The 25,076-nt window shown below is 50.4% G+C and overlaps 8 protein-coding genes across 9 annotated transcripts; 3 read left to right on the top strand and 5 right to left on the bottom strand.

The window, feature by feature from the left end:
- Nucleotides 1-85: 85 nt before the first annotated feature.
- Nucleotides 86-1,069, bottom strand: L3040_000147 (uncharacterized protein; the record flags this gene model as incomplete). Its single annotated transcript, XM_007295171.1, has 1 exon — nucleotides 86-1,069. The coding sequence occupies one exon, from the start codon at nucleotides 1,067-1,069 to the stop codon at nucleotides 86-88; it is 984 nt and encodes a 327-aa protein (XP_007295233.1).
- A 1,609-nt stretch (nucleotides 1,070-2,678) lies between these two features.
- L3040_000146 (uncharacterized protein) lies at nucleotides 2,679-5,259 on the bottom strand (the record flags this gene model as incomplete). Its single annotated transcript, XM_066155034.1, has 6 exons — nucleotides 2,679-2,693; nucleotides 2,762-4,259; nucleotides 4,319-4,751; nucleotides 4,811-4,851; nucleotides 4,903-5,023; nucleotides 5,223-5,259. The coding sequence occupies 6 exons, from the start codon at nucleotides 5,257-5,259 to the stop codon at nucleotides 2,679-2,681; spliced, it is 2,145 nt and encodes a 714-aa protein (XP_066013097.1).
- Nucleotides 5,260-11,804: 6,545 nt separating this feature from the next.
- On the bottom strand, nucleotides 11,805-13,757 carry L3040_000145 (uncharacterized protein; the record flags this gene model as incomplete). The annotated part of the gene is made up of 5 exons (XM_007295169.1): nucleotides 11,805-11,853; nucleotides 11,905-12,162; nucleotides 12,214-12,574; nucleotides 12,624-13,034; nucleotides 13,526-13,757. 5 exons carry the CDS (start codon nucleotides 13,755-13,757, stop codon nucleotides 11,805-11,807), a joined length of 1,311 nt encoding a protein of 436 aa, XP_007295231.1.
- Nucleotides 13,758-14,182: 425 nt separating this feature from the next.
- Nucleotides 14,183-14,707, top strand: L3040_000144 (uncharacterized protein; the record flags this gene model as incomplete). Its single annotated transcript, XM_007295168.1, has 1 exon — nucleotides 14,183-14,707. One exon carries the CDS (start codon nucleotides 14,183-14,185, stop codon nucleotides 14,705-14,707), a length of 525 nt encoding a protein of 174 aa, XP_007295230.1.
- A 562-nt stretch (nucleotides 14,708-15,269) lies between these two features.
- On the top strand, nucleotides 15,270-15,543 carry L3040_000143 (uncharacterized protein; the record flags this gene model as incomplete). Its single annotated transcript, XM_066155033.1, has 2 exons — nucleotides 15,270-15,427; nucleotides 15,486-15,543. The coding sequence occupies 2 exons, from the start codon at nucleotides 15,270-15,272 to the stop codon at nucleotides 15,541-15,543; spliced, it is 216 nt and encodes a 71-aa protein (XP_066013096.1).
- Nucleotides 15,544-17,077: 1,534 nt separating this feature from the next.
- L3040_000142 (uncharacterized protein) lies at nucleotides 17,078-19,741 on the bottom strand (the record flags this gene model as incomplete). 2 transcript variants are annotated; one of them, XM_007295167.1, is made up of 1 exon in its annotated part: nucleotides 17,078-19,741. In XM_007295167.1, one exon carries the CDS (start codon nucleotides 19,739-19,741, stop codon nucleotides 17,078-17,080), a length of 2,664 nt encoding a protein of 887 aa, XP_007295229.1. The 2 variants fall into 2 exon arrangements, with proteins under 2 accessions (XP_007295229.1, XP_066013095.1); XM_066155032.1 differs by having other exon boundaries at nucleotides 17,078-18,166.
- A 1,326-nt stretch (nucleotides 19,742-21,067) lies between these two features.
- On the bottom strand, nucleotides 21,068-22,280 carry L3040_000141 (uncharacterized protein; the record flags this gene model as incomplete). The annotated part of the gene is made up of 3 exons (XM_007295166.1): nucleotides 21,068-21,556; nucleotides 21,641-22,039; nucleotides 22,119-22,280. The coding sequence occupies 3 exons, from the start codon at nucleotides 22,278-22,280 to the stop codon at nucleotides 21,068-21,070; spliced, it is 1,050 nt and encodes a 349-aa protein (XP_007295228.1).
- A 570-nt stretch (nucleotides 22,281-22,850) lies between these two features.
- On the top strand, nucleotides 22,851-23,525 carry L3040_000140 (uncharacterized protein; the record flags this gene model as incomplete). The annotated part of the gene is made up of 1 exon (XM_007295165.2): nucleotides 22,851-23,525. The coding sequence occupies one exon, from the start codon at nucleotides 22,851-22,853 to the stop codon at nucleotides 23,523-23,525; it is 675 nt and encodes a 224-aa protein (XP_007295227.2).
- Nucleotides 23,526-25,076: the final 1,551 nt, after the last annotated feature.

The raw sequence follows: 25,076 nt of genomic DNA, 5'->3' as shown, positions 1-25,076 counted from the left end.
GTGTTTGGTTCTTGAGGAGGGGGGGGGAGGAAAGGGGGGAGATGAGATGGGATGGGATGGGATGAGAGGGAGAGGAGAAGAAGACTTACTCAGCACTGTATTGCAAGTGGAGATTCTCATATACCATCAGCTCTCGGAGCGGCTTCTTGCCGAACGCAGCCTCGTTGGCCACAGTGACCCCGTAGTTCAACTTCTTGTACAAATCTGTGACCTCTGGACCTAGGGTCTCGTCCCGGGCGAGAGCGAGAACCAGGGGAGGAGCTTGGCCGCAGTGGCGGAGAGCGAGGGTACCACCCTTGCCCCAAAGGCGGTAGATCCTCTGGCGAAGTTCAACCGGAAGCTCACCGAACTTGAAAGGGCGGATCTTCCTGTACTCGGCCATCTTGGAGGCGGCCGCATCCTCCATGCGTGGTCCTTCGATGTTGATAGCAGAGCTGGGGAAGGGGACGGTACTGCCGGTGAGATCGAAGCAGAGGAAGGGGATGATCGGGGTGTCGAGAATGGTCGCGGTTGCGATCTGGGAGGCGACAGTCTTATCGGCCACGGCGAATTCGACGAGCTCCTCCTTGCGGATCAGACGGGACTCCTGTTGTAGACCGAGATGAGTATCTGCTTTCTTCCAACGTAGAAGGGGGGATGGGGCAATCGCAATTGATTGGCGGTAGGACAGGAAGCAACTCACCTCGCCAGCGAAGCCAATGAACTCGGGGCCTCCAGGCAGGCTCTTTGGGTCTTCGTAGTTGAACGCGTGAACAGCGCGAGCGATGATCTCCTCGATGGCAGCTGAGATAGTAGCAGCGTCGACAAGCTCCGCAGCTCTGTAAACACGGACTGCTCGAGCGTTCTCTGCCACAGCCGACTCTGCCAATTCTCTGGGAGCGGGACTCCCACCTCCAGATGGGAAGGAGACGGGCGGTGGAGGAAGGCGGCGGGTTAGAGGAAGGCGGAGGGTTCGAGAAAGGGGACGGAGGACGTAAGAGGAATTACGCCGACGAAGCATAGAAGCTCCGGTTCTCATGATGTTGCGAGCTCTGACGAGGCCGGTGATGGGAGTCTCTGAAGAAGACATCTTGTAGGAGGGAGGAGTCGATGGTGTAATGAGGGAAGTGCAAGAAGAAGTTATTGTTGTGGTCGTTGTTGTTCTTATTGTGATTGAACTCGGTCGTCGATGGGGGTGCGAATTTGTTGTGCGACAGGGAAAGGAAGAGGAACAGGAGGAGAGAAAGGCCGATTAAATACGGCTGATAGAAAAGTTGAGGTTCGGGTGAATAGCAGTTTGGCAAAAAACGTTTGGAGACGTTGGGCGAAGTTTGGGGAAATTTGGGGCTATTCGGGGGAATTGTGGTCGAGAGAAATTATACTAGGTGAATTATTGAAGGTGAATTGTGAGCTGTTTTCCTCGTCGCTGTCATTAAGCGAGCAAGTATATATAATATATAAAAGCGACAGCGCCAATCTCAGTCCACTTTGTTTGCTACTCAGTAGGCCTACTTGCGATGAATCGAGGCATTACACGGAGAAGACTAACATAAGCAGTACATATACTCAATAGATGTGCTTCAGTGATGTGGGACAATTGAACCGTTCCAAATCACCAGGGGAGATGGGGGTTCAAAGGCAACAGGGCAACAGGGCAACGGTGAAGCGACCTCACCTTGGAACACAACATCAACAAAGAGCAAATATAATATGGTGCGTCGAGTGACGGCAGCGAAGGGATCGCTTCCCAGATCGCAACAAGCCCAGATTCAAGTCTGCATTCAATGCCAATCCAAGAGAAGAAGGATCGAAATTCAGGGATGATTCAGTGCACAAATTTCAGTTAGGGGCAACAAAACAAACAAATTTAAGGAAAATTCCTGAAAACTTTCATATTTGTTGCTGAAAATGACTGCCCGCCTCGGGTTGCCATTCAACCCAATGGCAGTAGAGCCCGGCCTCTATACAATCCCATCTAACGCACCAGAGACCACAAGTCGTCGCCGTCGTCGCCATGCACTTCGCTCCGATTGAACCCTCCCCTCAATTCTCCGTATGAATGATACACAGCGCCGAGAGCTGGTGATCCGTATCTCCATTTTTCGTATGCTGAAGAACTCGACCAACCAACAAAATGAGCTTCTCGAGCACCCAGAATCCACCAACCGATGTTGCGTTCGAATGGGGAAAGAATAAATTATATGGATATCAAAGACGCCAGCCCCCGATGCAATCCTACCAAAAAGAGAAAACGAGAGTGTGTGCGTTGGGCCGCAGCATGCGTATGTATGCCGTCGCCCTGAGTAGACCACAGACAATCAAGTGTATAAAAGGCCCAGTTATGAATTCCACTTTCGTCATTATGCTCCGAGGGAGGTGGCCATTCTCAAGGATGCGCTTCGAGTTGTTCCGTCTCCATTAACACCCATTAAAGCAAAGTAAAGAAGTTTATATTCAAGTTGAAGTCGATGAGGTAGTTAATCGAGAATGGACCGCCGTTATGGACAAATTAGGTGTGAATCGGAGGCCTGTTGTCCACAAGCAACTCCAGATGAAACTGAGGCCACTCTCTGATGAACGTGGCCAATATCGGGACAGCCGATACGAATTCCTAACACTACCTCACGCCGATTGGTGGTCGAGGTCCTAGACTGCTTTGGCTACTGTGCGCAGATGGCTCAGAATCGATGTTGGCACTATCACCACTCCCCGCGCTGGCGCTCGCAGAACCCGTCAGACTTCGAACTTGTACAGGGCCTTTAGGTGGATGAAGGGCGCTCACCCCAGCGTATTGCTCAACCTGTTGCGGTGCAACTGCATTGCCCTGTCCCGGCGGGTGACGCGGCACTGGCTGTCTCATGCCTCCTGGAGGAGACGGTCTACCGTTCTTTTGAGAGCCCGGGCCCCGGAGGCCGTTGGGCGGCGATGGTCTGCCGCCTCGCCCAATCTGCGGACTGTAAGGAGCTCCAGGGGACTGACTTGCTCTTCGAGGATAGGGACCACCTTGGCCGTTGGAGCCCTGCGGACCTCCATATTGTAACTCGTCCAGTCGTGCAGCCGTCAGGGAGTTTGCTCTGGAGCCCATGCCCATCTGAGCGCGGTCAACGTTTCCATATCGGTTTGACGAGTAGCCCATGAGAGGATCATCCATCAAATTATCATGCAGACCAGGCACCTGGCTCAGTATTCGAGCACTGGACCGGTTCCTGGGAATTTGTGGGCGCATGAACCCGACCCCTCTGCTCCGTGATCCATCGCCCACTGCCAACTCGGGATTTTTGCGAATCTGATGCTGGCTCGGGGTGGCCTTTCGAGTGCGTCGAGATGTAACGCTCATCATATCGAAGTTGTCAGGGTCGATCAAAGGGGTGACGGGAACATCTGCAGGGTCAAATCCGTCTTCGTCGTCGTCTTCATCAAATCCACCATTCCGGACTGATGGTGTTGGTGGTCCTCTGCGGGGAAGACCTCGTCCACCAACGCCGTTTCTCAGTCGCAACTCTTGCTCACGTATTGCCAGCTCGCGTTGGCGCAAGATCAACTCTCGTTCTCGCAGGGCCAACTTGGAGGCGTCTCCGCCGTGATTAGACTCCCCGGACTCGGGAATATCATCGTACAACACCAAGTGACTGAATTCTTCGAGCTCGTTCCCTTCCAAAGATCCACGCCGAGATGGGTTCCTAGCCGGGTATCCATTGCCTGGCATTGGGCGTCCGTAGCCGTTGGGCGGACCTCCGTTCGTTGGAGGCGGTCCTCTGCGCATCATCCCAGGCGGCGGGCCATTCATTGACGGTCCTCTCCCTCTGCCTCTGGGGGCACCATTTCCGTTCATTGTACCGTTCATATAAGGCCTAGGAGGAGGCGCAGCAGATAACCTGATGGGAGGATTGACAGACGCAGGCGAAAGCATTGGAGTTTCCTTCCTCTGTTGGTTTGTAATATTCAAGTGGTGCAGAATGGCGTAAAGCGTCTCGATCCTGGGGACGCGGACACCTGCTTCTTGAGCAAGCTTGATTGGTGACCCGAGGTATGTCTCGACCTCCATTGGTCTCTTGGCCATGAAATCCTGGTACATGATGCTGTTTGCTTCAGTGGGGCGGACCATATCTGCCAGAGCCTTCGCCTTGAAATCTGCTGGGAAACTGCATTCCTGGGCTTGGGCAATCGCGAGGAGTTCGTCAAACAGATCCGAGACGAGTTGCCGGATGCCTACTTTCTCGAGGAGTGCGGAATGCGATGGGGTATCGAAGATGACACTCAGAGGATGAAAAGCAATCGGTCTGGAGCAGTGGTCAGTTGGCTCTCGACGGGGGACTGTGGATATCTGGACAGAGCTTACCCAATCATCCGCTCATACTGTTGCTGTCGGATGTTGGTGGAAACATGGCAATCGACCTGTCCACTGCTCAGAGTCATGGCCAAAGCATCTGCCATGTCTGCTTGGATCCCATTCGGCAGTGAAGGGTTCCTGTTTGCAGGTCCCACCCAAACTTCAGTTGATCCCTTGTGCTCAAATTCGCTTGATCCTAGTTGGATGATCTCGGCACCCGAAACGAGTGACAGGACCACATTGCTGGGAAACCTTGCTTCGAGTTGCGCCTCAACTCCCAGCGCGTGTGTGGTGTTGACGAGGATGCAAGTGTGTTGGGGAGTAACGACTGATTCGATCACGGACGCCAGATCGTAGACATCTGGGAGAGCTTTGACACAGAGTAGGACGTAGTCGAAGGCGCCATTCTTGGTATTTGCAGCTTCTTCCGGCGCGCGCACAACTATGGAAGCCCACAGATCAGCACATGCCCCAATCGGTGCAGGTTTTGGAATCTCTTACCATTGCGAGGCTTGAATCGTTCGTTGCCAAAAGAGGTTGACCTGCCAGAATCAGTCATCTGCTAAGTTAGGGTCGAGGATGCCCGGACGTACTTGAATGAAATGCCATATTGATGCACCGCGTCGAAACCACTCTTCCACACCAACGTCACGTCGCAAGCGTTCGTTGCCTGGAGTCGCCAGGAAAGAAATGCCGATACTGCGTTGCCGCCCACTACACATACTCTCATTAGTTCAAAGTCCATATTAAAAGCCGGCGCATCGGCAGAGGAAGGAGAAAAAGAGAGTGAAGTTGAGATTCGGGAGGGACGGATGGGCTTGTCGTAGACGAAAAGGGAGTTGCGGAAATTATCGTCATTAGCAGCAGCAGCAGCAGCAGCAGCAGCAGCGGCGGCGGCGGCGGGTAGACCAACCTGAAAGGATTCGCAGCCGTGGAGGAGTTGGAGCCATCTTTACCAGATGGAAATTGCTTCTTTGCAAGCCACGTCTGCTCTATTCGCCGCGGAGAGGTTTACTGCTACTGGCCGGATTCGGGTCGCGGCCAGGTCTTCGCCAGAATGTGTTTGTTATGAGCGTCCCCGGTTGCTTTTTTTTTTCTGCCCCCTTGTCTCGGTCCCAGAGGGCGGGTGTCCGATGAAAATCAAGGCAGGTGTGGCTAATGAGCGTGACGCCGCAAGATCAACGTGTCAAGGTCGATCTCGGGCTGCTACTGGAGGCGTAACAGAGCGTGTCTGGCGTGGGAAGTGAAGACGACTTTCTCCTGGCTGCGGGATGGGGCGTACGAAGAAGAGGACGTCGCCGGCGGATGCAGATTGGGGGAGGGGGGGGGGGGGGGCGGGTGTGGAGTAAAGTCGAATGATGTGCGGGCGAGGGGAGCAAAGCTCGCGTCGGACGACCAAGCAGGTTGGCTTTCGACGTGTTGGATTGGCTAGCAGAGAAGGTTACAGCAGCTGCAGCAAGGCCATCAAGCTTGCGATCCCTGGCGAAGTACTGTGTGTGATGCGTACTGATTATTTTTGTCCGCTCGAGCGGGCCAAGTGGACCAAAAGAGGATCGAACTGGATGGCAGGCTTTTTGGGGCTCGTTGAAATCGATGGGAGGGGAGAAGGGAGGTCTCGAATCAATTGGAATGGTATCGTCTCGTCTCGTCTCGTACCCTATCCTATCCTGTCGTCCTGGCACAGAGACAGAGGCAAGATATCGAGAGAGCTGGCCTGCTCCGAGTAGGCCGGTGGAGGTGCTTGATGGCGCCGGTGCTGGCTGGATTGGAGCTGGATTGATTGTCTGCGTGCTGCCCTGGAAAAGAGCGAGTACGGAGTAAGTGCGGATCGGATAGGTGATAGTGGTCAAGGAGAAGCCTGTTTTCATCCCATCTCCCGTCGCTCTTGGCGCAGGTGCAGGGCCAGTTCAGCCCAGGCTGCCCTTTGGAAATTTTACAATGCCCCCGCAGCGCAGCGAGGCGAGTCTGCCGATTCATGATGCGGCGAGGGCAGCTTGAGGGATATATCAAAAATTCGATAGCGGGAGATTTCCCGGCTGAAGAATACCGAGTAAAGATGAGCCTATCTAGGTACGTAGTATCCATCGATCCACCCGCCTCCGCCCACCCCATCCCATCCTCCGATCTACACTCCGGCTCCAGCTATTGTTTGTTTGTCTCGTTGTGTTGTCAGTGGTCAGTTACCCTTCAGTGTTGATTGCACTCATACTGGGCTGAGTGAGAATCGAATCGAATCTGCTGCCAACCCGCCAAGAGCCCGTGCTGATAACGGCCGAAATGAAGAGCTTACTACCTATAGTACGTACTACGTACTACCGGTACCTACTACTACCTACTACCTACTTGACTTCGGGCCACGGATGAAACATGCGCCGAGTGCTGTTCAATCAAGCCTTGCTTGTTGGCAACGGGCTGGGCCTGGGCGGTGGGATATATAAAGAAACGCGATAGAGCTACCGGTACCGTACCGTACCTACACAACATGGGAAGCTGGACACGCCTATCCGCACCGGCACCGGGCTTGCCATACAGGACAGTGGTAGCTCGCTGTACTTGGTGTTGAGGCGTTGGGGCGTTGGGGTGTTGGGGCGTTGGGCATCGATCGACAGGTTTCTCGCCCTCAGGTCGAGTAGGTACGGTAGGGTAGTCGGGTTACCTGCAGAATCGTGCCAACCCTCATTTCTCAGGTCAGGTAAGCGTGTGGCGGTGGTTGTTGTCGTAGTCAACATTAACCGAGCCGGTGGGGTTTGACCGCGGGAGGAATTAATCAAGTAGTAGTAGTACCGTACCAGTACCTCTTTCTAGGGAATCATACCACCACTACCGGTATCTGCTACTACCGCTACTCCGTACTCTGTACGTCGGTGGGGGGAGCCGGAGCGGCTGCAGAAGATTGCAATGACAGGGGCAAGAGCGATGGGAGGACGGTACTGGTACTGGTCTGGAGCAAGATACTTTGGCAGTGGCAGTGGCAGTGGCAGTGGCAGTGGCAGTGCGTCCCGTCAGTCAGTCAGCCAGCCACCAGCAATACTACTACCGGTACTGTCCGGAGAACTATTTTTCTTTTTCTTTTTATTATGTCTTTCCCCGTGCGTCGCCTCATGAGTCATAGGTCGCCCTACAATAATACCACGGCTGTGCGGTGTGCACGCAACTTGCACAACTCCTCGTCTGACCTGTAATTGTCCCTTTGACTTGTACTTGTACTTTTTACGTATTTGTACTTTTTACGTATTTGTACTTTTGACTTATACTTTTTGACTTATACTTCTATAGTTCCACACGCGCAGGTAGATAAGCATAAAAAGAACAGCCACCTGTGGCAGCCAGTCACGACGCACCAAACGAGCCCTTTTACTTCTACGTAGTAATTTGTTTTCCCTCCACCTCCTCCCCCCCCCCCCTGGACCCGGCGCACCCGGAACTCGGAGAGAGAAAAGAGTCGAATCATATCACATCCGAGCTTTTTCTGCCGTCTGCTCGGCACCTCAACCTTCCCTTCACCGCCGCCGCAAATAGATCTTCCGCCGATCTTCCGTGCTCACTGTCCTGTCGGGACTTGGCGTCCATCACCGCCCTTGCCTCCCATTCTCTCTGTCTTTCTCTCTCCCCATCTCACGGACTTCTACCGGTACCACGACCCGAAGCGCATTCCCCATCACGTCGGTGTGAAAAGTCGGGCGAGCACTCCATCCATCTAATTCCACAGTGGGTATAAACCAGAAGCGAGAATTCCTCACCCCTCCCCATTCAGGCCCGCTGGAATGGCAAGCAACAAATGTGGACTTCAACTCTGATGCCTGATGCCACGCTTCTCGCGTGGTTTGGTAAGAAAGAAAGAGAGAGAGAGAGAGAAGGAAGAAATAAATACAGACTCACCACGGCGACAGATGTCAACAAGAGGGTCGAGGCACAGGGCATACGTACCCACTTACTAGTACAGTAGTAGATATGCCGTCCGTATCAGCACCTCCCCTGCAAGGTACCCCACCCGTCTATTATACTTAGAACAATTTAACGAAAGGACCACTACTACGATACCCCCGATTTCCAGAATACCCGCTCCATACCTGCAGAACACGAGATGAACGAGAGACAAGGTTTAGTGCCCTTTTTTTTTTTTTTTTTTTTTTTTTTTTTTTTTTTTTTTCTTTCAACGCCAAATATCATCCCACCCACCCCCCTTTCTTTCTCCTTTCCAAGTTTGCATAGATTTGATTTATCTATCATTGCACTACTTCCACACGACACGTCACATGTCACGCCACTGTAAAATCTTCAACTTGTTTGTTGTTGGTTGCGTGCTGGTCGTGTCCAGCGGAATCTGCTGATGACGGAGAAAAAGAAGAGGGGGAAGTCCGTGGTTGCTACGGGAGATGATCGATCCACTTTTAGCTACCAGCCAAGGCAGCCAGTCACATGCGCATCATTCTTCATTTCATTTAGTCTTGTCAATCAAGGTGGTAGTATTTATAACCAACCTTTGATAAGTACCCAGGTACTACTAGGTATGATTTCCCGTGGCAAGTACCCACCAATCCTTATATTGTTCTCGCCCCCCCCCAAATAAATGCAACACTGGGTCTCTTGTGGGCCGATTCCAGCCAGTGCAGCAGGGGTATCGCAAGGGGCACGAGTGGAGCAGACAAGGGCTGGGTTCAAAGCCAATTGAAATAAAGGCTACCACCTACGTAGCACTGAACCTGACATATCAGCATCCATCGTCCCACCGATGCTTAGCATCTTTCCATGTGCTCACTCGTCGAATCTTTGTACTGCTATATTCGATCTACCACGTACCTACAGTAGTATCCTCACTCTATTGATAGCCACACCAGATACTAACCCTCTCTACCTACCTACCTACTAAATCCACCGAATCCTTTCCCCAAGGCGCTTTCCCACAACTTTTTGCTCCTCAAATACCGAAAGAAAAAAAATGTATATATATGTATTATTTACGTACACGCTCGAGAGAACCCACCCTTATTTCGAAAAGATGAGATCTTCTCCCCCCTGTGTGTGTGTGTATATCACGCTCAACCGACCTCTCGCGAGAGCGGGCGAGAGGTTCACATCGGAGGCTCTAGACGCTCGCTGGCACTGATAGGTAAGCTAGCTACGCACGCACGCATGGAGTACGTACGTACGTACGCGCCGGTAGGAGAAGTACGTAGTACCTACCGGTAGTATTTCGAATCTCGAGGCGATGCGAGGCGATGCGAATCGTGGTGTACAGTACCGTAGTGGAGGCGTTGTTGTCGAGTCGAGCTGTAGCTGTAGCTGTACAGAGTAGGTAGGTAGGTAGGTTAGGTAGGTTAGGTAGTTCAGGTAGGTAGGTGATCGATACTTACATAGTAACTCTGTGAGGAGGGCTAACATTATAGTGGTACTTACATACTACTATCTAGCACATACATACATTCATAGTAATATGTCGTTGTTGTAAGTAGTAGTAGTAGCTGTAGATACCGGTACAAGCAGACTCTTTTTTTACTGTAGGTAAATCAATTAATGTCTCCTCTGTTCCGATTGGTCTAAGACCCATGTATGCTCCGCTGTTACTACTACCTACTTACTACTACTACGTACTACCTCTTGCTATTACTACTACGTACCTACCTGTCACCCCCCATGCATCGACCCACGAGAGACCCAGTGAGTGTTGCTTTTTATCTACTACTATTACTACTACTACTACTACTACTACCCAGGAGTACTTGTAGGGGAGGGAGAGTTACGTAGTAAGGTACAGTAAGTAGGTTCGGTTCCGTAGAAAATCTGATCTCCACCCCTGTCCGCCGCCGTTTCTATTCGTGATGGCCTTGCAAGCGAGCTTTGCGTTACTTTAATTGACTTTTGCCCTGCTTTGTTCTGCTTTGTTCTGCTCTGTTTTGTTTTGTTCTATTTCGTCTTGTCTTGTCTTGTTTTGTGTTGACTTTGACTTTGACTTCAACTCCTCTGCTTTGACTTCAACTCTGCTTTGACTTTGGTTTTGTTTTTGTTTTTTGTTTTTGTCTTTGTTTGGTCTGTTTTTTTTTTTTTTTTTTTTTTTTTTTTGGTTTTGCTCGCGTAGCTAGCTAGCTGCCGCGTCGGGTTGTGGCTGCTCCAACGGGCCTGCTGGCTGGCAGCTGGCGTAGCTGCTGTAGGGCGTGCGGATTGCGAGATGCGTAGCTGGGGGGTGAGGCGCGAACGAACGAGAGCCAGCAGAGGTGGGTATGGAAGTGGTGTCGAGGTGTCGAGGGCGAGGTCTTACGAAACGCTTGTGTAGCTATAGGTAGGAGGTAGGTGAGTAAGGACGGGTAGTAGTTACGAATCACTCTCGCTTTCGCGGAGGGGATATCTTTCCAGCTAGACTCGCGCGCTCACTCGCCCATTCTTTCTTTCTGTCTTTCGTTCCTTCTTGCGTTCTCTCATATCGACTGACCTACCGGTACCTACCCACCTACCTACCTACCTAGGTATACAAACACATATTACACAACACAACACACAAACACAAACACCGACGCCGAGATCCTCACTTCCTCCTCCTCCTCCTTCCTCACTCACCAACACTGCAGGCTACACTATGATACCGTCTTTCCCTCCCTCCTTCCATCTCCCACACGCTAGCATCATCTAAATCAAAACCAGCCCCCGTCCACACATCCACAAACACCAACCAAACAAATATTAACATTCAAAGCGAAGAAGGACAAACGCCTCTGTGACCTATCCTAACTTACGTAGGAAAACCTCTTTTTTTTTTTTTTTTTTTTTTTTTTTTTTTTTTTTTTTTTTTTTTTTTTTTTTTTTTTTTGAATAACAAAAAGCATTTAAAGCCTGGGTGGACACCACCACCACCACCACCACCACTACTGACGGAGACCCCGGTGAGGTACCGGTAGGTCATCGAATCTAGGTCATCTCCCCAATTCGCGTGTCCGTAAACCCAAATTTGAATCAGCAGAAGGAGGCCATTCCTCGGTGTCTTTCCCTTTCTGCATATTCCCATGGCTCACAAAAACAATGTGCTCGGCGGGCACTACCCAGCTGCTTGCTTTTCCAATTCTTTTCCTTTTCCTTTTTTTTTTTTTTTAAAAAAAAAAACGTGGCCTACATCTCACAGAAATTACAAAAAGAAACATGTCGATGTCACGAAGATAGAGCACTCAAAAGACTTTTGGCTTTATTGCTTAAGTGCACAGCTGTTCCGCGCGTCTGCAGCTACAACCACCTATCATGTCCATACCATCCCGCATATCGCCGTCCCGAAAAAAAAAGGCTTGCTTGCTTGCGCTATCTTCTCCGCCTCGTCCCCAGCGCCACCTCATTTTGTGTTTTCTTTGTAAGACGCGAGCATAGAGACCTAGTAATTCAAAAGCAGAAGAAAAGCATGCATGCCACCCATCCACTCAGGGCGGAGAAATTTTGGAAGAGCGGAAAGAGTACATTTTTTGGGGTCCGTCCCAGAACTGGACGCGGGCAATGGGGAGAAGATCCCGATAATGGTCTAGTTCGCCATGTAGATGCTAGAGTCGATCCCCTCAGCCGGGAACTCACTGGAAAGCCGTTAGCATGGGATCACGAGGATATTGACAGCTTTAACTTACGGAACATCAGCCTCGAAACGCTTCTCGACGGACTTCAAGACCTCCTCATCAGCCTCGCTGCTTACGAAGGAGATTGAGAGACCCTTGGTACCGAAACGACCGGCACGACCAACACGATGAAGGTAAGAATCGGCATCCGCGGGGAGGTCGTAGTTGATAGCAAGGTTGATACGCTCGATGTCGATGCCACGGCCAAAGACATCAGTCGCAACACAGATACGCTCTTGGAAGTCCTTGAACGCCTTGTAGCGTTTGATTCTAAACGATTATTAGCTCTGGTAGTGATGCATTTTTCGAAACTGGACATACCTCTCCTCTTGACTGACACCAGAGTGAACTGCGACGGATGGGAAGTTGCATTCGGTCAAAAGCTTGTCCAATTCGGTGGCTCTCACCGTACTCTTCACGAAGATGATGGCTTGATTAAACTGCAAATCATCGAGGAGTTCATTGAGCTTGCGGTTCTTCTCCTTCTCATCAAGCTTGATGTAGAACTGGTTGAGACCATGGAGAGTGAGGGTCTTCTCGTCATCGACGTAGATCTCAAGAGGGTTTTGCATGAACTTCTTGCAGATGGGTCGAACCTCTTGGGAGAGGGTGGCGCTGAACATCATGACCTGCTTTTGGGTTGGGGTAGCTCGGAAGATCTCCTGGACGTCACGGCGCATGTCTGAAGCAAATTAGCCGACGTCGATCGAGACTCTTGGAGAAACACATACCGATTTGGTCCAGCATCTTGTCACACTCATCGAGGACAAATATCTTGCAGCTTCCAAGACGGAGGAACTTGTCACGAACGAGAGCATTCAGGCGACCGGGGGTGGCGACTATGATGTGGGGGTGGGTGTCCTTGTTCTTGAGAATCTCGGCGTCTTTCTGAATGGGGGTTCCACCGTAGAATACCGAGGTCTTCACATCTGGCATATATTTGCTGAACCGGGCATATTCGTTCTTGATTTGGTATGCAAGCTCGCGAGTGTGGCACATAATTAACACGGAGGTCTCGCCGTTGACAGGCTCGATTTGCTGGAGCGATGTGAGGACGAAGATGGCAGTCTTACCAAGACCAGATTTGGCCTGGCAGAGGACATCGGTTCCGAGAATTGCCTGAGGGATACAAACTTGCTGAACTGTAGAGTAAATCGAGCCGATGTTAGATCAAAGTGTTCTCCATGTATAAATGAGGTAGGTGCAATAGATCGCAACGTCCGTCCAAGATCGCATATAAGCCCGTATAACAATTCCTCCCAACGTTAGGCAAATGGCAACGATGGCCTTTGAAGGCCTAGATCGTCGACTGAAGCAGGTTCGGCAACAAATTTGAAGCCGTCAAAATCGAGCCGATCCTGGATGTCTCTTGGCACCGCCGCCTACGTGCTTCTTTCCTTCTTGATCAAATCCTCAGCGCCTTCTCGAGATTCCCGCTTGCGCGCAAATCTCCCTTCACACCACTTTGCCAGGTCTGCACCAGCCGATAGAGACATTCCAGGATCGATTGTGATGGATACAGGATGGCCATGACTCTTTTTTCTTTTCTTTTTTTTTTTTCTTTGCTTGCGAGATGGACAGACGTGCGGTATAACGACAACGATGGAGCTTGGGGATGAAAGTTATGACTGACCCTCCGAAGGATGTTCGAAACCGCAATCGGTAATGGCACGCAGAAGCTCGGGCTTCAAGAGGAATTCCCGGAAACCAGTCGCATGAATACCAACGTAACTGCCCTTCTTGTCGGTGGTGTCTCCAGTAGCCGTCCCCTTCTTTGCTCCTCCATTTGCAGCCGCAGCAGGCGCCGCGTCGTTGGTTCCGAGCTCCTCGTCGGAGTAATCGATGAGATCTTCCTCGGTTGCCATCTTGAGGGTTATTCGACGTCTAAGTCGTGAAGGAAGATTTTGTGTATCAGGGTGACGCGACCTTGAGTGCAGTCGGCGTTGGAAGAAAAGGCTGTCGGAAAGTCAATCGTAACGAGGCAATCGAGGTGTATGATATGAAGACGAGAGAGGGGGTGGATTTGATGCAAAGTTGGGAGAGTCAAGGAGGAAGAGGAAGTTGAGGGACGGAGGAAAGGTGTTGGAGTTGCCTTGTCGCGACTTTCAAAGCTGCAAGCAGCTTAAGCACGCTAGTCCTAAAAAGAGCTAGCGTGAAGCTAGCATCCCCAGATGCCTGCTGCCACCCACTCTACTTGTTCAAAAACTCCAACAGCCACAGTCTCAGCTCGAAGTCAATAGATACTACTATTTTTACGGCGAGCCTTCATTCGAGCTTTCTGAAAGCCAGTATGGCGAAAGTTAGTACGGCGAAAGTTAGTACGGCGAAAGCCAAGTCCAGTCGGGTGCCTAACAAAGCCATCTACAGCAGAGTGTCATACCTCTATCAAGCGGCAGCATACATGGCAGCCCAACAAGAGCACTGCAAGTCCGCCGAATCCCAGACTACTAAGGGAAACGACTATGCAGAGCCCGATGGAAGCTCAGCAGAGTCCCTAAAGCCTCTTTTTCAATGTGCATCCAGACGTCTTGTCGCCGAGTTCCGAGCCGTTTCCCACAAAGCTCTATTACGAATCTCACCAGCCATGAAGCACTCAATCTGCAAGGGCTGCGACACAATGTTGATTGACGGGTCAACTTGCACAAATGAAATCGAGAATAGGAGCAGGGGAGGAAAGAAGCCTTGGGCAGATGTCCTTGTGCGGAAATGCAGCACTTGTGGACTGGCCAAAAGGTTTCCTGTGGCTGCGAAGAGGCAGAAGAGAAAACAGGATCGGGGCTTCCCAGAGGAAATCGCCATGGAGGCAGATCCGTAGGCAACTTGCAGAGAGAGGTATACCCAGATCAATGACCACGTTCTACGTTCGCAGATTTGACGATTATGCTGCGAGGAAAAGGGCGGCACATCGGATCCGAGCTAATTGGTATCCTCTATCTTTCATTCCGTTTTCGGGGATGATTCCAAGGGGCTCCAAGCATGGCAATAGAAACGCACCTCCTGACGGCGCAAATATCAGAATTCTTTCCCTGTCGTTATCCTGAAAGCAAGTCATCCTGGAACCACGGCCGCCTTGCTTTCAAGGCTCATGGTATCATAGTTAGCAACTGCTCGTAGCTTTGTCCTTCCAGATGCTCTTATGCTTGTGCTTTGGGCAGAAGAAAGCGGAAGAGTTCTAGCCGGTATCTTATGTTCCATGCCTTTTCAATCGTCTGTACTGCGTGCTAATTACCTTTGTACGGCTGTTTAGTGGATTCCTTGCAAAATTTCGCGTTGGCTGCAGATACTTAAGCATACCACATTACTTAACCTCGAAATTATCTTCACGATCTTCATGATCTTCACTATCACGGGCCTCGCCTTGAACACCGCAGTTCGGAATGTCGTCTCACACAAATCCAAAATTGAAAGGCTCCTCATTGCTAGATCTGCCTCCTGAGGTCCGCCTTACGATCTGTGAACGTCTCTGGCCTGCAGCTCCAGAAAACCGCGCAGCGCAATTGATTGCCCTTCAAATCCATCCGAACAGTAAATCCCTGTATGTATCAACTTCTCCCATCTTTGATCATATGACCGGAATGCTGACATTCAAAAAGCGACGAAGTAGCCGAGTTATTCAAGAAGGCAGGACGTCATTACCGGAAAGACCTTTAGTCTCGGTCAATGTCGACAATTGGGAAACGGTCAAATCCATGGGATGATAGAAGTTGGAACTTCCGTCGGCATCTCGCGTTATCACCATCACTTTGGATGACAATTCCCGAAATAGACCTGACTGGCCACTATCGTTTGTGAATTTGAATGGCTACTTCTGTACGCCCCGTAACGACTTCAGGGTCATCACTTTCCGCTTAATCCGCTCCCTCACTGACCGAACAGCCGCTGAGATCTTTCAAGCTGAGCCCAGGAGGACATGACTTGCTTGCTGCATATCTGGTCAGGGCATCGTCTAACCCTCGGTCACTCACATAGTGCGGAAGACAGTAACGTCGCTTTTACGAAAGATGGTCATAATATGTTCCAGGTCCAATTGGAGAGCATCGACCGTGCTTCGGGAATTCAGGTGACGAATCAGCGAAAAAAAATTCAGGCAAAATGCTGACATGAACGCGGGGGAATTGTTCTGTGGACGGGAAGAAATTGAAACTTGTTTGGTCAACCTCTCAAAACTTCAAGAGCAGGTGTGAATGTGTTCCGTTGGCTCTAGAGACTCTAGGGCTCTTCGGGGCTTTTTGCAATTCTTCGGACCGCTTTCGCGTTGATCTTCCCGAGCCTCTTCCAAGGAGAGATTGCACAGAGATCGATGGTTTGTTTGACGCTAGAGAGTGTTTTTATATTCTTGCGTAGGTATAATTGTAGGTGGTTTATTGCACATTGGTCAAATTACCTTTCGTGCAGCTCCTCTTTTTCCAGTGCAACCTTTTTCTTACCCAGCACAAGCATCTGACAATCCCAGCTCGCATCGCGCTGAAAAAAAAAATCATTGGTTATATCTTGTCCCGAGATTATGACAAAACTTTGGTCCTGGTGTGGACCTCACCCAGATGGCGTGGATGCCGCTATGAACGGGCAGGGCTTCGAATTTCGACCCTTAGAGAAACGATCCATGGAACTTGAAATCTCAAATGCGGCGGCAGCCATGGGTTCCGGCCGCGGGCATGTGAACGGGACTGAGCTTTGGCAAATTCTCAGTCCCAGTCCCAATCTTTGATCGTAGCAGTTGCTCAGCGGGGATCCATGTACTTGAGAACCTCTCAAAGCATAGAGAGAGACGGCTATGTTCGAGATGCTTCTCCAAGGATCACTCGACATGAACTTTGGCAGGGTAAGACGGGTCCCCCTAAATGGCAAGATTGAGGGGGATTCAGTGTGCTGTACTATACCACTAACCACGGCTCAAAGGGCAAGGGATCATTGCAAGTGATGGGGATGGAGTGCCTACGGGGAAGTGGTAGAGTATGCTACCCGGCGCTTGAAGTGGAATAGACTGAGGGTTTCCTCGATTTCTAGGAGCCCCGTTGTGGGGACTTTAGGAGGTAGAAGACGCCCTGCTTAGAAAACCTTGTTGAAGAAATCAGAGTGTTACTGCCGTAGCATGAATTACATATCTGGATACAGTCGTTGAGGTAAACGAGAGGCAAGAGTTGCTGCGACATCTCAAGATCTCTAGTAAAGCTCTTGGCACCTTTCACACAGGCTCCCACCTAGCCAGCCTCCCCATTTTCTCCCCTGCATTCCTCACAATACAGAGTCTCCCCTCCTTACTCTTCTTATCCCTCTTCAACCCTTCGAGAACCCTCTGCACAACCACACTACCAACAGCAACCCCCTTGCCCTCTGCAAGATTGAATTCACCCGTCGTAACAAACCCAATAAGATCCTCCTCATCAGGCACAAGCGGGTGGTCATCCCCATCTCTCCTCGTCGCAGGATACGGAAGTGCTGGGCCTTGAAGCAGTGAGTGTGCCAATAGCAAGACCCGCTGCGGCAGAGGCGTATTCAGCGGGATCCGACCAGGTCTTTGAGCAGCTCTGGCTTTTGGGTTTTGGGGGAGCTTTGAGCCGGCTGGAGGGGGTAGAAGAGCTAGCCACTCTTCGCGGCTGGCTGCTGGTAAAGAAGTGGTGATGGATGGGTCTGAAGTAATAGATGAAGGAGCATCGGTTGCGCCAGGGAGTCGGTAGATGCGTGCACAGGGCGATGCGAGCCCGCGGGTTACGAGCTTGAGGCGGACTGTGGCGACGGTGTTTGGCGATGGAAGCTCGTACTCCGAGGCTGAGACGAGAGATTTGAAACTTTTGCTAGGAAGGTGCTGAGTCGGGATGTGAGCCTTAGGAAGATGGACTGAAGGCCTCTGGGACTCCTGAGATGGGTCTGTAGAGACACCGCTGGCAGGCAATGGCTCCACTCCCACGATCCGCTCAAAATCGCAGGCCCAACCTCTACCTATTTCCCCCTTCCTTCCAGCCCCGAGGCTTAGCGAGTCCCATTCTATTCTTTTACCTTTGGGCCTCTTGTCCCAGTCAGCTTTCCTCCGTAGTCTTTCATCAGCCTCCCACTGAAACCCAGCATTAGTTCCAGGGAAATCGTTGGGAAAGTAAGGTACGCCCTGCTCAAAATGAATCTGGCGTAGTTCTTGCTGGCCACCAAAGCGCGGGTTTCCTCCAGAAGATAGTGGACAGTGCATCAACCCGTACCAGATTGGTAGGATGCACTTCCAAGGAGCTAACAGTGTCCAGGTACCTTGTGCAGAATTAGACGATGTTGATCTAGAAGCCATGAGCGTGAGAGGTATTTTCGGATCAGTCTGTTTTATAGCTGGAAATTCTCCTGGGGGTGCAAGGGACTTTCGCCTATTAAGTGCCTTTTGAGATGGTAGACGGGTTGCTTTAAATCGGGCATCTCTCTCGAACAATGCTGAAGTTCCGATAGACCCATCAACGGGCCAAGTAGAGAGCAATTCAAGGAGTTTGAAACTGGCCTCTTCGCTGTTAATTTGAGATAGCTTGACGGGTCTTGGGGGATAGCGAAGTCGAGGATCCATGATAGAAAAATGTAGTATTGAGTTGGGAGGCAAGGATCCTGGATTCGTAACGCCCTTGAGGGACAAAAACGTGCTGGCATGCTCTTCTGATTCGTCATATGGATGCAAAATTGCGAGCAACGCTTCAGTCGATGAGGGTCCGACTATATCAATGCTGCCAATCTCGAATCTGAGATCCTCAATGTGCACTACTGGCCGTTGGAGCTTTGATAGCCTGAGAAGCTCAGTCCATAGTTCAAGAAATGTAGAAGGATGTATCCTTAAGACCACTCTCCGTTTTGTTGGCTTCTTGGGCTCGTTGGAAGCATCATCACTGTCTGTTGGGGATTGCACAGGGCACCATAACACGGTAGAAGGACCGATGGGAATCGATTGCTCCTTGACTTCTCTACACAACCATCCACTCCAAGTTCGCTTACCTTGCCTCCATTTGGTGCCCTTTACTTCGCACAATCCTTGTTCTGTGATGCCAATTGCTTTCAAAAGTTTCTCTAAGCTTGCCTCGGGGCCTTCCAGACCGATTGTGCTCATGTAGCTCATGTCCCAAGCTACGGCACCGCCTGCTCCACTGGCTCGATGTGTTGGTCTGTAAGACTTCGCTGTCGAAGTAAGCGGTAAAGAAAATCTCCACATGGGGTTCTTGGGCCCAGTCATCGTCGCCCTCTTGGCATGCCATAGATGTGTCGGTAGCCATGTCTTGTGTATCTGCCTCTTCCTGAATTTCGACTTGGGCTTCGGAGGATCGTTCAGAGCATCCTTCCGGATCTTGGGTCGCGGAGCTCGAGTCTCAATGCCTGTCTCACCAACCTTCTTCTCTTTGGTAGCCCTTTTCTTCGCGGCCAGTATGCCCAGTCGTTTTGCAGTTTCCGCCCGGAGCCTTCCTCTGGAACTCCTAGGCCTTCTCTTATTCGCAGTAATAGTCGGGGTATTGTCATTTTTCATCTCCTTCGCAGCTCTCTTTTGCAATCGTTTCGGTACCCTCTTGACATTGTGACTTGCCGTCCGCCTTCGCATATCCCGCGGAACTTGCTGAAATGCCCTGGTTGTCCCGCTCTTTTTCGACTTTTGTATGCCATTTTGCAGCGCTTTGATTTCAAATTCGCGAGCGTTCATGAAAGACGCCAAGTTCAACTCGCCATTTTGGAGAGCCTTGTCTGTAGATTGTGTCAAAATTGTTCGCGCGTCAAACTTTACGCGTTTAAAATCGCGTCCGGTTCTCTGATTTCCTGTTGACAGAGAGGGCGGGTCCTTGCGCTTTTTGTTTCCAGACTTGTCATTTGGGCCAGCGGACGCAGGAATTTTCGTCGGCATCGTTTTGTTTCTGTCGACAATGTTCTGGTTCTGCTGAGCTCATGGATGGGAATTGGAGCGAAATTCTGTCCAAGGCGGTGATTGCCGATATCAATCACGTGCTATGAAGATCCTATAAATTCTGGTAAAGACTGAATGCCTCAGCTCCTCTATATTCCTCTGAATTTTATTTCCGAGATTCACCACATCCCCAGAAAGTCAATACTCTCCTAGCGTGTGAAAGTACCTCAAACATTTGGTGGCATCCTGCCTGGCCAAAAAGTCGCCGTCAAAGCTCCCATGGCGTAATTATTATTAGGAATCCAGTAACTCTGGGGAGCTCGAGAAAAAAAGTTCTCTAATGAAATGTAGATTACCAAATTCCTGGGAGAACACTGAAATACTGTGTAGTGCGAGACAAGCCTTCCATCATCTTCTTGTATGCCTAGCGTAGAATTGGTATTGCTAGGTATTTAGGGCTTCTCAACCCACCGCAACCTACGAGGGATCTTCTTTCTAAAAAAGCTGGCAATCGGGGCCTGCAGCAATATCTAAACAGCTACGGCGATGTGACCAACATCAGATAGAAGCTTCTCTGATGTGAAAATGCCGTGGCAGGTCTGTCGCACTGCCATAAGCTACCAGTCTATCATTGCGACTTACGACCGAATAATTTTCTTATAGATGAAGGTTTAAATGTCCGCACCTGCGATTTCAGTGATTGAACTTGTGGTGAACTAGATTGCGCAGGGCTTCCGGATCACGGCTCCATTGATCTGCAAGACGAGGATGAATTCATGGAAAGCTTCGGACTGGGCTCTACTATGTACACTATGACGGACATCAACCACAATGGCCTATTCGTATTCAAAAGCTCCGAGAGTCTCGTGGCTTACGACGCGGAGTTTGAAGATCTTCTTGGGCGGGAAATTTTTCTAGATACTAAGGATATCGTGGCCGGGGAGATCATCCTCGATTTCTGGAAAGAGGATATATTCTGTGCAGAAGATGTTCTAGCACGTGTTGAATCTTCCAACATATCTCAGACAAGACATATCTAGGACTCGAAGCACTTGGATCTCGATTTTGAAAAAGAACTCATATTGCCACTGCAGCTAATATTTGATCAAATCCTCTCACATCCAACTATAGTCCTTCGCTGATGGACTAAATCTCTGAGCCCTCTAGCTTCTCGCAGTATCATACAAAGTAGGCCTAGTCATATACCAGCAGGGTACTGAAGAACATTGAGAGGCAAGGGAGGTCTATTCACCGAGACTTCATTGTTTACGTGGCTGTTCTCGTTCCGCGTTGCTGATCCAACATCCCGTGTGAGGCAAATCACATTCAAACAATTTTGATGACCACCTTCGAGAAATGTCTTTGGTCTTCCAAATACACCAATGCATCCTTTAGGTCCTCCAGTCTAAACACCCGCTGATCAACAACAGGCTTGACATCCTTCTCCTCAATGAATGCTACCAAGTCATTGAACTGATCCTTTGTACCCAGCCATATGCCTCGAAGACTACATGCCTTCCACAAAACATCCATGATATCAGGCTTCTCTTCTCCCGCGGTGCCCAGAGCACCGGTAAGGGAGATTGTTCCACCAACCATCACGGCTTTGAAGGATTCCGAGAGCGTAGAGCGACCACCGATATCGACGATGGTTGAAACACCTTCGGATTTGGCAGAGACTTCTCTTGTAATTCCGCCCCATTCGGGAGAAGCACGGTAGTTGATAGTATGTGTGGCACCCAGGGCCATCAGACGAGCGGCTTTGGAATCGCTGCTTGTTGTGGCGATCACGGTGGCGCCTGCTGCGTGGGCAAACTGTCACATTATCTTCAGCGCCAGCGCCCTTCCCAAGCCTTTTTTGAAACATGCTAAACATAGGTATACAGAGAAGTGAATTACCTGCAAAGCAGCAACACTGACGCCCCCTGTACCCTGCGTCAACACCGTCTTTCCCCTCAGACTCTCCACTCCACGATCACCGACTAGCGCGTTCCAAGCCGTCAATCCGCTACACGTCAACGTTGCCGCCTCTTCGAAAGACAAGTTGTTAGGCATGCGTATCAGTGTCTCTTCGTGGAATACCCCGTACTCGCGCAGTGTCCCATGGTGCACTTGTCCCAGTCCGGACATGATGTGAACGGGCCCAGGGAAACGAGAGGAGGCGATACGAGGAACGAGATGCGTGACGACCTTATCGTTGATGGAGAAGGATGTGACGGATTTTCCGATAGAGATCACTGTTCCGGCACCATCAGAACCAGGTACAACGTTTGGCGATGTGGCAAGAGATAGGTCGCCCTGTAGGAAACGTCAACAACACCCTTGGCTCTTGCTGAGTGGAAATTGAGTGTGCAGCTCGGATACTTGATTTGCTTACTCTTATCAAGACCAGATCACGGTAGTTTAGTGATGCGGCATGGATCTTGACGAGAATATCATGGTCGTTCAAAAGGTCTGGTAGTTCGGTACTGCTGAGGCGTAATCCGTCGACGCCGGTTTGGGACTGAATTGTCCATTGCTTGTATAGTTTTTTAGCCATAACTGTAATCGAGTACGATATCTTGTGTTTTTGGCTCCCGTTCTTTAAGTAACGGAGCGACTCTGGAGTGGGGTGAGTGGGGTACTGCTCCGGAACCAAAGTTTGTCAGCATCGGCTTTCAGGTGTGGATCAAATACAAGATACCTAATTTTTAGAAAACTGACGAGATTCTGGCTTCGGATCAGTATCAATAGGAATCAAATGTTTTAGAACTTGGCGGGATGCGTCTCTTTATATCTCTCCCACACGATTCATAAAGCGATCGTTGCTTTTCGGAGCCCGCATAAGACGGCTTGACTTGTCGCTTCATGACTTTAAATAATCAAATCGTTCGGTCAATATCAAAAACACAAGTAGAACGTTATGGCTGTCTTTTGACACTTACATCTTCTTGTTTATTGTTGACATTCAAATATCGCTAAGCCTAGCTAGCCCCTGACGATTAGCGAGCCATCTTGAAGTCTGGCACCGATCTACAATACACGTGACTCGATCTACCCCTCTTCCCCAACCCGGACTCGACCGCAGCCCTTCCACTTCCAACCTCTTAAAATTTCACGAATGTTGACAATGGCATCTGAAGAATTCCATCTCTTCCCCAAGCTCCCCACCGAACTCCGCCTTAAAATTTGGGTGCACACCATCCCCATATTTCCGTCTCTCCTCCCCCGCGTCGCCGGCTCCTCCAACGATGAGCTCCGGTCCACCTGCCGCGAGTCTCGACAGATCCACAACGAAAACTACATCCCTGTTTTTCTGCCCCTCGCTCGTAGGCTGTTCAGGAGACCGATATCCAGATACGCCCTGAAAGATGTGGACATGACACTGTACATCGACGACGCTGAGATCTTGAGGAGGAATTTCAAGGATTGGATCGCCCCAGGCCCCAAGGGGAATTGGGGCATCGTGGAACTGGCGGTCGACAAGGAGGTGTGGAAGCTGAGGGGTCCCAGGAGGGGGGAAGCTCACTTGGAAAGCAGAAGCGATGCCAGATTTATGATGTTGAACCCGCAGATCGGGCTGGCTGCGCTGGAGGTTTTGACGCTGGTGGCACCGCATCCAGTGATGGATGTAGACAAGATGGTGCTGGGGAGGTTCGGGCAGGGCTTGGAGCAGGTCGATAAGGGCCTTGTGGAGGATGCGCGGCTTGTTTTCAAGACCCTGAATAATCTGGAACGAATAGGGCTGTACGCGGGGTGGAAAGAGCCGGAGCTGGTGTTCGCGGTCGTTCTGCCTCGTCGCTGATGGGGTTGGAGGTTTCAGCAGGAGATTGCTTTGGTATTGGTTTGCCTTTGGATGGATGTGGAAATGCACGGAGTGCAGCTCGTTGATCGATGCAGAATTTTCGTCGAAAATTGAATGAACTCGTTCGTCATCAATCATTTGACAGATATGCAAGCAAGCTCTTGACTTTAAACATTCCATGATTTTAAAAATTTCTTGGTTTTAAACATTTCTTGGGTTTAAATATTTCTTGGTTTTAAACATTTATTGATTTTGATCATTTATTGTTTCAAACATTTATTAAATTTTAAACATTTCTTGATTTCAAACATTTCTTGATTTTGAACATTCGGCATTCCTTGAAGAAAACAGAAGGTGGAAAAAGGGGACGAAGTAGCGTTTGGTAGACATGGAGGTCTTGAACAACGAAGATGAAGTCGAGGGTGCGCTCTCGCGACTGTTGCATTAAAGAAGGAACATATCGCTCATAAATATTTGCAGCAAAGCATGAAGTGGCTCGTAGTCTTGGGCTACTTACATGCGGCTCTTCAGCGTTCACGATCTCTTCCTTCCGACGAACAAGCGCAGGGAATGAAAACGAAGGGAGTGCAGAGGGAGAATATGATTCTGTAGGCGGGCACCGTTGGTAGAGGTGAACGGTTAGTTACAGGCTTTGATATATGAACATGTTACCTGGTAGAAGCCGACTGTAGGAGACAGACCAGAGGGCCATTAACAAGCAACTCCATAGAGAGGTCAGCCTTTCCGGAAGCCCAGTCTGGAACCCCGAGGAGCTTTATTGGGCATCCATCTGGTTTTCGTTTTCGTATCGGTAGATTGGAGACGAGCGTCCAAATCAAATCTGGAGTTGTTAAGTATCACGGGTCTCAACGTCTCACCTTGCCTTGCGTCCGCCTATGATTTGCCTCTGATAAGCTGGCTTTTCTGGAAGCCATGTTGTCTCTGGGCCTGTCTCGCGCATAGAGGGTCGGTTGGATCACGGGGGCAATCTCTACGTTGCACAGATTTATTTGTCGTCACTTTGGAATAACGCCACCCACTCCAAGTAGAAGGATCCGGAAGTATTCATTGGGTAGGGGGTGGCATTACCCCTCCACCTCGCATGGGAAAGGGTCGAAGTGGGAAGAAATGCCATAGGCCCAAAGGCTGTGGTTGACAAAGAAACAGACCGTCGGCCAGACAGACAGAGAGACTGCAGCTAAGAGAGACGTTCTCCCCGTTCCCGCCCGTGGATGGCACCTTCACCTTCTCACCTTCTCACCTTCTCACCTTCGCTTTTACCCCACTACCCCCGGTGCCTCGTGGCAGCCTTGCCGGAAAAGTAGATTGCGTGATATAGAGTACGTGACAAGAAAAAAGGAGTCGCTCTGGCCTTGTGTATCGTGCCTGCCTGCGTAGGTTAGGTAGGTGGGCCGAAAACGACAGGCCACTTGCTTCAGGGTAGCGGTAGCAAAATTCAAGTGTCAAGTGTCAAAGTCAAGTGAATGACCGAAAAGCCATGACGTCGTGGCTAGTCTCGTCGTCCAAACAAAGCAGGAACACCCCTCCACC

Source organism: Drepanopeziza brunnea, assembly GCF_022702325.1.
Source record: "Drepanopeziza brunnea f. sp. 'multigermtubi' strain 214-2 chromosome Unknown ctg1, whole genome shotgun sequence".
Classification (NCBI taxonomy): Eukaryota; Fungi; Ascomycota; class Leotiomycetes; order Helotiales; family Drepanopezizaceae; genus Drepanopeziza; species Drepanopeziza brunnea.
The sequence above is the reverse complement of the archived record's forward strand: the minus strand, read 5'-3'. Positions and strand labels throughout refer to the sequence as shown.